At 35.5% G+C, this 12,698-nt stretch overlaps 1 protein-coding gene across 5 annotated transcripts in view; it reads right to left on the bottom strand.

Moving 5' to 3' along the window:
- Positions 1–340: 340 nt before the first annotated feature.
- RBM26 (RNA binding motif protein 26) overlaps positions 341–12,698 on the bottom strand; it is a 112,356-nt gene continuing 99,998 nt past the window's right edge. For all 5 annotated transcript variants that reach the window (XM_006832015.1, XM_006832017.1, XM_006832018.1 and 2 more), the window contains 3 exons: positions 11,261–11,347; positions 2,733–2,846; positions 341–1,138 (listed from right to left, as the gene is read on the bottom strand). In XM_006832015.1, the coding sequence (XP_006832078.1) occupies positions 1,049–1,138; positions 2,733–2,846; positions 11,261–11,347 (291 nt within the window). In that variant the 3' untranslated portion in view covers positions 341–1,048. The remainder of the gene's footprint in view (positions 1,139–2,732; positions 2,847–11,260; positions 11,348–12,698) is intronic.

The following is a 12,698-nucleotide window of genomic DNA, read 5'->3' as shown; positions in this document are numbered from 1 at the left end:
TATTCATACATCTTCAAATGGTCAAGTTTTCTTTCATACATCCAAAAAGTAATGTGATGCTTTCTTATTCATCAAATGTTAGCTCTACTTGAAGTCTGCTTCCAAACTAATCAGCCTGTTTTTAAATCTTAAGACATCTGTTGAAAGTTTATAGGATCAAACCAAACTGAAGTGGTATAAATTTAAAACATTGGATTGTACATTATTGTAAAGGTACCAGTAACCATTATTATTAAAAAATTAGTGATTATAGCTCCTTTTGTGGATAACTGGGGAAAGGGTAAATCACCATCTGGAATGGTCTATTTTTTTCTTTCTTTCTTTCTTTTTTTTTTTTCATAATCAAGGAACATTGTCTTGGCTTTTTTTTTTTCTTTTCTTTTCTTTTTTTCTTTTTTTGGTCATTGCTTTTTTTTTTCTTTTCTTTTTAAGAGACCATTCCACTTTATTTTAACATATGAAGGCATAAGGACTCATATGCAAAGCAGTCATACACCATTATCATTAAAACCCATATGGTAAAATACACACACAAGTCCAATAAAAGGCTAATACATAGTAAAGCCTAAGCATACTACTATGTAATATTATGAATACATAACTTGTGGAGACTTTAGTTAGAATACTATATTATCTAATCATTTTTTGAAAACATTCATTAAGATTTTAAATGCAAATTCATTCCTTATTTGGAGTAAAACAAAAAGCCTCTAAGTTATAACAAGTATTGGTCATAAGTTTTCAGACCTATTCATTAAATTACAAAGAACTCAAAGAATTCTGTAATGTTCAGTAGAAGTATGTAATAAAAACATTGCATATGTTTCTAGTGTGATGTCTTAGCAATTGTTTACTGAAATAAAACGCAAACATCAATCTTTCAAAATACAAGATCAGAAGGTAGGTTTCTTCTCTTTTGTCTGTTTATGAAATCCATCTTCATCACATTTTACCAAAAATTGTTTTTACAAATATGTCAAAGTACATTAGATAATACTAATGAAACACAGGTAGAGTTCTAGCATATGCAGATCAATGATCAGTCAAATCATCTTCTCCAAGAACGAGATTCATTGTCCTCTTCTTCTTCATCATCATCTTGAAGTAATGAATCATCCACCAAAGACTCTTCCTGAAACTTTAGGTTAAAATGTATTTAGGAATTTACCCCAAAAAAAGAAAAAAGTTGACACTTTTAAATACTGTATCTCTCTCAACAGAGCTGAATATGAAAGGTTATTTCTATAGTTAGAACATTTAAAAGAACAAAAAGCACCCTTAATCCACTCAACGGTTTCTCTAGATAGCATCTACTCTTGTTTGCATGTAAACAAGCACTAGTGAAATTTCAAAAGTAAGCCTATATACATGTCATTTCTCCTGTCTCTATCAAATTATGCCATCTTCTACACTATCAAAATATTGTCCAATAACTTAAACAAAACAAAGTATTGTCTTCTCTGACTTGCCCCATCTACTCCTCAACACTACACCACAACCAATAATTTCTATACAATTCTATAAAGACTTATATTCTTCTCTGCTGTAGGTACTATTTACTTTTATAACATTTCTTTCTATTCCCCATTCCCTTCATAAAAGCTTCTCAGACTGCTTTTTCAAACTTTTCAAAATACCTAATACCAGGAGCTCTCTTGCTTTTCTCCCCATTCAATTCAAACTCAGGGAAGGACAAAGGTATAATCTAAAATATAAAATGACAAATCATGTATATGAGTTTCAAAATATACACTTTATTTTTGCATTTGACTATGGATATAACAGCCTTGAAATGTCCTTCAAACAAAATGAAGTGCCATTATAAAAATTTAAGATAGGTAAAACATGGACTCATTTTCCTATCAATATTTCATTACTAAACAAGAGTTGTTTCTTTTTATGCTTTTGGTTTCACAAGGTTCTTTTACCTCACTGGTCTAAATATCCATTCCTCTCAGTCAACAGACTATTGCTATTGCCTAGGAAAATTAACTATATCTATCCTGAAATTCATCTTTCTATCTAAAATGCCTTTTCAACATTATTCTCAGCCCAAGCTCTTGGTTATGGAAAAGCTATTTCATTATTTAAGGCCCAGACTCCACTGTCACGCCATCTTCAAGATTCTGCTAAACAGAAAAAATAAAAAAAATCACTCTTTTCTCTGTGTTCCCACAGCAGGTTGTTCAAATCTTTGTTCAGTGTATGGTTCTGCCTTTTATTTTATATAGTTTCTTGTACATCTGCTACCACCCCTTCTTTCCAGAATATAAGCTCCTTGATGACAGGGACCGTGTCTTATTCATTTTTGTGCCTATCACAGTGTCTACTATGTAGCAGGCATACATTCTAGTGCACTGAAAAGATATGAATTAAAATAAAGGAAAGGTGAAATGTTAACAAAACAATTATATAAAATCAATAACCTAAAACTTAATGTTTCAGGATTTCCTGTAGATAAAAATCTAATGAAATTACTATCTTTTAAGATTAAATGAGAACAAAATTTATATAATTTCATATATTCTCTTTAGTTAGCAATCCACAGTTCTTCTCATTAATCCAGAAAATTTTTAAATTGATTGCATCTATCTGCTATCCCCTGCCTGGAATATGGCTCAGAAATGAAATTTTATGATAAAGCCACAGCCATAAGAATTCCATTTTATATAAAAATCATATAAACACTTAAGTGTTAAAAAGAACTGAAAATAAACAAACAAAAAACATACTTCCTCTTCATCAGGTTCAGCATCCTCTGTTTCAACAGCTGAAATATTAGTTACTGGTTTATTCCATGCCAGTTTTAGGTCCTGCCCTTTGAAACGAGCTCCATGAACTGCAGCCTAAAATAATTAAGAATATTACAATATAGGACATTAATTTTTTTTTTTTTAAATTTCTGTTGTCATAATATAGCTGTCCATTCATTTGCTCTGTGGTTACATATTTCTCAGTTTACTACTTATAATTTGTAATTTACTTATGATTGTTTACTTGTAACATCAGCCTAGTGATTAGAAATTCCTTTAAAAGTAAAACAAGAACAATGTCTTCTAACTGAACAGAGGAGTCTTGGTGTGGCACTGGATAAGCACTGGACCTAAAGTTGGATTTGAACCACAAGAATGGCAATTGAAACTCATCAGCCACTCCCTGGAAACCCTATACAGGGTCACTGTAATTTGGAACAGGCATTTAACAACAACAATTTCACTACTGGCTAATGCTTGAAGAACTATGGTCTACATGTTTATCATACATTGAAAACAGTTAGTCAAGATAGCATCTAAGGATACTTCAAGACCCTGGCTGTATAGTTTCTTAACCAAAGTCTAAATTAGAATCTGTAGGCTACATGTATTATTATTGTTGTTGCTAAGTGCCATCGAGCTGGTTCCTGTTCAGGGTTCCCAAGGGACAGCTGGTGGATTTGAACTACCAACCTTGCGATTAGCAGTCCAGTGTTTATCCTACAGCACTACACCAGAACTCATGGTATTATATTACATTGTAATTCTTTGCTAATTCACAAGTGGTATACATCGTTAACTATTAACTAGACACCAATCACATGTATGAGAGTAATTCTGCATGTATAAAGTTTTACATTATCTTCTAATTATATATCAAATGATCACAATTAGCATAAAACGTGTGCTGTATCACTATTACCATATATAAAGACCACAATGAAAAAAAAAAAAGACAACCCTTGCCTCTTCTATTGAAAAATAAAGTATATATCCTACAAAGCTTAGAACACTTAAAATGTTAAAAAAAAAAAAAAAAAAAAAACCTCAGGGAACAGTCAAATCTAAGTATTTGCTACAATGAGTGGCCGATTTGGAAATATGCATTCAAATTAAGGTAACACAAACTAATATAAATCAATGCAAGTAACATACCAAAATAACTCAGTCACAAAAGATTTACAGTAGAATCTCAAAGTACACCATAATGTGAAATGTAGAAACAAGTACATATTCAATGACATCTGAACCAGAGTTGTGTTACATTTAAATCTCCAGGTTTAAATTTTAAATATGAACATATGAATTTATGATAAATTTAAAAGATTTCATGCCTATTAAAATGCAGTTCACGGTATTATTAGTCTATGGTCTGTTCGTAGTGTCTTAAAATTTTTTTGCAAGTACTTATACAGAACATTTTTTAAAAAATCTTAATGTACTTATACATGATACTTAGGAAATAACTCAACCTAATAGTACATTAAGGTAAGGATTTCCAATTGCTTCATGAAAAAATGCTTAACATAAAACTCATTTTACTTAAGTCAAAAAAAAGCAAACAATATTAGTCATTTTCTACAGTAAGTTCTTGACAAAAATCACCTATGACCTAACTTCGTAAACCTCTACATTCTGTGCAAGCTTTCTCACAGCCATATGGTAGTTTACAATTGTCTAGCGTTTCAATTTTTAATTTACGGGATAATTTCTACATTAATAAAGTTCATTAGGAACTTTTGATTTTTCGGCTGTGTAGATTTTTCTAAAATAACTGAGCCTATGCTTTTTGAACACATATATTTATTCAAGAGAACTATAAACTTGTAAGTTTATTATAAATATAAATTTATATTTTGTTGTTAAGTGCCATCAAGTCAAATGCGACTCATAGCAACCCTGCATAGGGTTTCTAAGAGCTAGTTTGCTTTGAACCTTGTGGTTCGCAGTCCAGCTGATCCTATAGCACCACACTTATTCAACCTGTATGCTGAGCAAATAATCCAAGAAGCTGGGTTCCGTGAAGAAAAACGTGACATCAGGGTTGAAGGAAGACTCATTAACAACCGCGATATGCAGATGATATAACCTTGCTTGCTGAAAGTGAAGAGGACTTAAAACATTTACTGATGAAGATCAATGAGCACAGCCTTCGGTATGGATTGCATCTCAATGTTAAGAAAACAAAAATCCTCACCACTGGACCAATAAACAACATTCTTATCAATGGAGAAAAGACTGAAGTTGTCAAGGACTTCATTCTTCTTGGATCAACTATCAACACTCACGGAAGCAGCAGAAAAGAAATCAAACGACATATTGCATTAGACAAATCTGCTGCACAAGACCTTATTAAAGTGTTGAAGAGCAAAGATGTCAGCTTGAGGACGACGGTGCGCCTGACCCAAGCCATGGTATTTTCAATGACCTCATATGCATGTGAAAGCTGGACAGTGAATAAGGAAGAGTGCAGAAGAATTGATGCCTTTGAGTTATGGTGTCGGAGGAGACTATTGAAAGTATATTTGGCATGGGCTGCCAAAAGAACCAATAGATCCATTTTGGAAGTGCAGCCAGAGTGTTTCTTAGAGGCCAAGATGGCCAAACTTCGTCTCTCATACTTTGGACATATTGTCAGGAGGGACCAGTCGCTGAAGGATATCATGTTTGGTAAGGTGGAGGGTGAGAGAAAAAGAGGAAGACCCCCAACGAGATGGATTGGCCAAGTGGCAGCATCAATGGACTCAAGAATGACAACAGTAGTGAGGTTGGCCCAGGATCAGGCAGTGTTTCATTCAGCTGTGAATACGGTCGCTATGGGTCGATACCTATTCGATGGCACTAACAACAACAACAGGATTCCAGATGATGGTATATGAAACCTATATATTCTACGCGTACCAGTATTCTGTAATTGTTTTCATGTCAATAAAACTATGCCATAGTAAGAAGTGTTCAAGAAACTAGTATTTCAGGAAATTAACAGTTTTTAAAGCATTTCTTCTGTAACAGACCCACTTTTCAAAAACTGTAAAAATTTGAGACCACATGATGTAAACAATTAATTATCCCCTCTTGCAAGAAGTAACCACTATCCTACGAACAACAGGAACTCCTACAAAATTCTATACACAGACAAAAAGGGTCTGTATACATGTAACAAGTATGATTTGCATATGGGAACTTACTTGATTGGTTTTAGAACTTGCTTACCTATTTTACCATTTGTTTCATTGTCTGTCTACATATTTCACACCATTACAGTATTATTCTAAGGATCCCAGATAGCGTAGTAGGGTACGAATTGGGCTGTAAACAAACCACAAAGTGAGCAGTTTGAATCTATCAGTTGTTCCACAAGAAAAAGATGAGGCTTTCTGGTCTGTAAAGATTCACAACCTTGAAAACCCTATACAGGATCGATATGATTCGAAATCAACTCCATGGCAAACAACGACCAGAACCATTATATTAAGTCATTATTTTAAATGCTTTAGCAAATAACTGTTTGAATCCACCTAGCAACTCTGTAGGAGAAATACCTAGTGATCCAGTTCTGTAAAGATTACAACCCAGAAGTACTTCTACTCTGTGTGTCACGAGGTCTCTTTATGAGTCAAAAATCCACTGAATGATATAGTGAATACAGGATCATTAACAACAACATGGTGAATTCAGAATCAGTCCTCACATATTTTCAGAACGTTTTTAATAATTTTGATGTTACTTGATCCTTGTAACCTGTGGAATGTTTTGGCCATAACCAGTATCTTACAGGCTTTATTAGTGATGGTAGCATAGTGGTTACGAATCGGGCTGCAAACCTTAAGGTCAGCGGTTTGAAACTACCAGCTGCTCCGCGGGAGAAAGATGAGGCTTTCTACTCCCGTAAAGATTTACACCCTCGGAAACCCTATACAGGGTCACTATGGGTCGGAACCGACTCGATGGCACAAAACAACAACAATAGTGACGGGGACTACTGGTATGGGACTGTGGGATTAGAACTGGACTTGGAATCACAAGGTCGGCAGTTCAAACCCACCAGCTGCTCCTTGGGGAAAAACAAAACAGTGGCTACTAATATCTAAGATCTGCTGGATCAGTTTAATTCAACGCAGAGGACACAGTTACTCTTTTGGGGGGGATTTCAAAGGAGTACTGATGTTGATATATTTTCTCAATGGTCACAGGAAGATCACGGGGGGGGGGGGATTATTACTATGAAGAAATTTTTTTTTAAAAAACAGCCAAGTTTTGCTGAGGAATTGCTTTCCATTACAACAATATACCTGCTTATTCTTCAAGGGTATTAAGGACAGTTCTAGAAAATAATTTCATTGGGCAACCTTATTCTCCGAGGAGAGTAAGAGTTGTTCTACAAAAGAATATTGTTAGACCACCTTACCCCAACCACCCTACATTCCAGATCTTGCTGGGTTTTTTTTCAGACTATTTGTTCCCAAAACCAAAAAAACAATTTCAAAAGGAATCGGATTTGAGTACCTCATGGATGTGTGGTATACATCAAAGACTGAAGAATTCTTTGTGGAAGAGTCAGTGAGATGTAGTAACTACCTTATAAACTTTATCCTAGATAAAGGATATGTACAGAAAACATAGCTTCACATTTTAGTGCTTTTGTTTAATATAGGTTTCCATGATCCACTTGTGGGTCAGTGGCTTGTGAGTTGCTGTGATTCTGGAAGTTATACCACCAGTATTTTAAAAACCAGCAGGTTCACCCATAGTGGACATGTTTCAGATGAGCTTCCAGACTAAAACAAATAAGAAACAGACTACTTTCAAATATTTAGTCCCTGAAAACCTTATGAATACCAATGGAACACTATCAGATATAGCACCAGAGTACTGAATATTGAAACATGATGAAGAACACCAAAAAATGGTCAGATATAGTGCTGAAAAATGAGACCCTCAGGTTGGAAGGCACTCAAAATTTGACTAAGAAAGAGCTGTCTCCTCAAACTGTAGTTGACTGTGATGACATAAATGGAGTAAAGCTTACAGGATCTTAATTTTTTGATGGGACACAATTCAAAATGAGGTGAAACAGCTGTAAACATCTATTAATAATGAGAATATGGAATATACAAAGTATGAATCTAGGAAAGCTGGAAGTTGTCAAAAATAAAATGAAATACCTTAACATAAATATCTTAGAAATTAGTGAGCTAAACCACATGGTTTACTATGCTGGGAATAAAAAACTGAAGAGGAATGGTGTCACATTCATCATCAAAAAGAACACATGAAGTACAGTGCTGCCTGTTATAGGATAATAACCCTATGCTAGAAGGAAGACCAGTTAATACAACTATTACTCAAATTTATGCACCAATCACTAAAAGTCAGTGATGAAGAAATTGAAGAATTCTACCAACTTCTTCAGTCTGAAATTGATCAACCTTGCAAACAAGATGTATTCATATTTAAGGGTGATTGGAATGCAAAGGAAGGTTCTTATCAGTCATTGGAAACCACAGCCTTAGTGGTAGAATTGATGCCGGGGATCGCCTGACAGAATTTTGCAAGACCGATGACGTGCTTACTGCAAATATGTTTTTAAAACAACACTAAAGACAATTGTACCCTTGGACCTCAAAATACAGAGAAATCATATTGACTACATCCGTGGGCCAATGATGGGAAATACTCCATATAATCAGTCAAAAGAAAGCCAGGGGCAGACTGCAGAACAGACCATCAACTGCTCCTATGCAAGTTCAGGATAAAGCGGAAGAAAATTAAAACAAGTCCACAAGAACCAAAGTATGATCATGAAGATTTCCTACCTGAATTTAGAAATCATCTAAAGAAAATACTTGATGAATTAGACACTAATGACTGAAGACAAGAGTGGGATGATACTGGGAAGAAAGCAAAAGATCATTAAAACAAGAAAAAAAGACCATATGGGATGTGAGAAGAGACTGGATGCTAAAGCAAATGAGGAGGAAAAAGAGCTAAAAAGACTTCAAAGGGTAACTTGAGAAACCAAAGTTAAATATAATGAAATCTGTGACAAGAAATTTGGCCAACTAATTGGAAGTGATCAATGAGTCCATTCCAATGATAGGTGACTCAACGGAATGCAGAAACCATCAGTCAGTATCATTAATATTGCAGCAGTAACACTGATAAGGAACTGACAGAACTAAAGCCAGTTTCAGACAAGGATATGGAATGATGGACTTCACTGCTGGTATCAGATGGATCTTGGCTGAAAGCAGAGAATACCAGAAAGATGTCTACCTGTGTGTTACTGACTACAGAAAAGCTCTCAATTGTTTGGATCATGAGAAGCTATGGACAACATTGTGGAGAATGAGTATTCTTGAACACTTAATTGTGCTCATTAGGAACCTGAAATTAGAACAAGGGACAGTTTTTTAAAACAGAACGAGGGAACACTGAATGATTTAAAAGTAGAAAAGGTGTGTTCCAGAGTTGTGTTCTTTCACCATACTTATTCAATATGTATACTGAGCAAATAATTTGAGAAGCTGGACTATATAAAAAACGTGACATCAGGATTAGAGGAATACTCATTAGTAGTAACCTGTGATATGCAGATGACACAACCTTGCTTGCTAAAAATGAAGAGGACTTAAAATACTTACTGATGAAGACCAGAACACAGCCTTCGGTATGGGTTGTACCTCAAAGTAAAGAAAACAGAAATCCTGACCACTGGACCAATAAATAGTACCATGATAAATGAAAAAGAGATTTGTTTCAAAGATTTCATTTTGCTCAGAAAAACCATCAAAACTCATGAAAGCAGCATTCAAGAAATCAAATGATGCATTACACTGGGCAAATCATGATGCATTACAAATTGGCACAAGACCGCTTTAAAGTGTTGAAGATCAAAGATGTCAATTTGAGGATTAAAGTGTGCCTGATACAAGGCATCATATTTTCAATAACATTATATGCATGCAGAAGTTGGACAATGAATAATGAACACTGTAGAATAATTGATGCATTTGAGTTAATGGTGTTGGAGGAGAATATTAAAAGTACCATGGACTGCCAAAAGAACAAACTAATCTGTATTGGAAGTACAGCCAGAATGCTCCTTAGAAACCAGGATGGCTTAATTTTGTCTCTCATACTTTGAACATACTGTCAGGAGGGACCAGTCCCTGCAGACAGACATCATGCTTGGTAAAATGGAGGATCAGCGAAAAAGAGGACGACCCGCAACAAGATGGATTGGCACTGTGACAATAGCAATGGGTTCAGGCGTAGCAACGATTGTGAGGTTGGCATAGCACCAGGCAGTTACGTAGTGATACAGATATGTCAGTTATGTGATTTAATGTGATCAGCTCTGATCTGATGTAATTATCCTATGCGTTATAAGTCTTCACTTCTATGATATTGATGATGTCAGATGCAATTTATAAGCTTATGGTGTATCTGGAAATTGTTGTTGTTGTTAATTACCATTGAGTCAGTTCCCAGTCACAACAACTCTGTATAGGGTTTCCGAGGAGCAGCTGGTAAGCTTGAACCATCAACCTTGCAGTTCAACACATTAATCCACAGTACCACATCAGAAGAGATTTAAAAAAGTAAGCAAAGCTAAGAGGGACCTACTATAATCAGAAGCGACTAGCCTGGAGTAGAGTGTATCCTTTGGACCTAGGCAGCTACACTGTGAGGCTCCTAGATACAGGAAAAGATTAATGCCAAGATATATGGAGCTCTGCAAGGAACGCTGCACCTACAGATAATGAAAGGAGACAAAGACTTTTCCTCCTAAACTGTGAGCCAACAGAGACAGAAAGCCTTTCCCTGAAACTGGCGCCCTGAATTTAGAACTAACTCTAGCCTCTCAACTGTGAAAAAATAAATTTGTTTATTAAAGTCATCCTCTTATGGTATTTCTGTTTTATCAGGATTAGACAAGTAAGATCTGGGGGATACCTGTATTTACTTTGGATACCTGTAAACCAACATAATAAGAAAAAGTAGTTGGGCCTACTTAAGGGAATGCAGAGCTAAGGACAGTTCTTTAGAGCCCATGTTACTAAAACTGGAAAACAGCAGAAAAGGGATGGTTAAAACAGAAAAATCAGAGAATTCGACTTTCACCTTCTACTTTTTTCCTAACCACTCATTCTGCCAAATGAACCTGTCCATTATGTTCTGGCCACTGGCAAAAAAGATTATAGGAGGTGGGTGGCCCTATCCCCTGTGAAAGAGAAAGAAAGAATTCCTGGATTCTCATAACAAAACAGCTCAACATTCACCTTGGTGAGTATATTTATGTATTCTATTTATATCATTTTACATACAGAATTATCTAATCACACTAGGAATATCTTTGGGGACATGAATTCTACTTTATCTGTTCTCTCTACTGTGAAAGAATAGTTGTAATACGCTACAAAACTTTAGCTTATATTAACATTCAAAAACAGTATTAATAATATTTAAACATGAATTTTCAATAAATTATTTGCAATACTTACTGCTTCAGCTTCTGCTCTTGTCTTGAATGTAATTACAGCATGAAGTGATGAGTCATCAATCTGATAATCTTCAATTTCACCATATTGCTTAAAAAAAAAAAAAAATCCCCCAAATAAATATTGTGACGCATCCAAAATTTAAATGGTTTTAAAACAAATACCAATTATATAATAGAACATATAACAATTCATGTTACAAGAAAGGAATAGTGACTATTCAGCTTAGCAGCTGACACTGCAAGATAAAGGATGGTTTTCTCTGCCAACATTATTTACAATTATACTTATGCATTGCTTAACCCATGATACAGATACAGTATGTGACCTGGACATTGTGCCAACAACCTGGGTCCATGGGGCACGGGGCTCCCAGGCTGTATGAGCCTGGGGACTGCTGTGCAATGCAAGGTCAGGGCAGCTCCTGCCGCAGATACTTCAAGTGAGCACTCAGTTGGGTCTCCGCAGCCCCCACCAGCACACAACCTCACAGCAGCCCAATGAGGATCACAGCAAGGGGGCTCTGGGCATTGAACAGAGGAGTATGGGAGCAAACTGACAACCTAGTCTCTGGCCAGGTCCTACAATACCTGTCAGAAAGGAGCAGGATCACTCTCAGCAACAGTGTGCCAGTGGAGGGCAGTGGAGCAGCACTGCTTCCCAATAGTGCTATGGGTATCCCCCAAAGGGCACACACATCACACTTCAGACACGTACGTTGTTAGACACTGAACGAAAGGATGTTATATGGACCATAACTGTATACACTTTCCAGAACTAGGGGAACTTATAATACAATTTTATTCTTTAAAGGAAGTAAACAGTAGTCAAACCCTGAACCACTTTATTGACCTTTCCCATTATTCTCATTATACTAATCCGAGGATAAACAAAATTTTAAGAATATTACCTAAGCTTCACAGTATTCTATAGCTCTGGAGTGTTACTCTCAATTTAAAGATGGGTAAAGAAAAATTAAGAGAATTTAAATAATTTCTCCAGAATAATTACCAAGATGAGAGTCCAGATCTTTTGATTCACAAGTTTAATATGCTAACCATGTTTTCACTCTTGCTATAGTATGGCGCTGTGGGTTTATGCACTGGACTGCAAGGTTGGTCGAACCACAAGGTTGGTGTTTCAAGCTTACCAGCTGCTCCTTAGAAATTTTATACAAGCTCGCTTATGGGTCGGAACCAACTTGACGGCACTTAACAACAACAATATACTCTATATAGACTTTATAAAGATGTAAACACTAAATACATTAAATTATGCCTATTTATTGTTTGTGATGTTTATCCCATATTTCAGAGCATCTGTAACATAAAATTATAGTCCTTTATATATATAGTATTATTAACACCATGATTTCTTACCCCAAAATAAAACTACAATCTCATTAAGCACACACAAATCACACATTAAAATTCTGTAGGAC

This window comes from Chrysochloris asiatica, unplaced genomic scaffold (assembly GCF_000296735.1).
Source record: "Chrysochloris asiatica unplaced genomic scaffold, ChrAsi1.0 scaffold00005, whole genome shotgun sequence".
Classification (NCBI taxonomy): domain Eukaryota; kingdom Metazoa; phylum Chordata; class Mammalia; order Afrosoricida; family Chrysochloridae; genus Chrysochloris; species Chrysochloris asiatica.
Note: the sequence above shows the minus strand (reverse complement) of the source record. Positions and strands in the feature narration are given on the sequence as shown.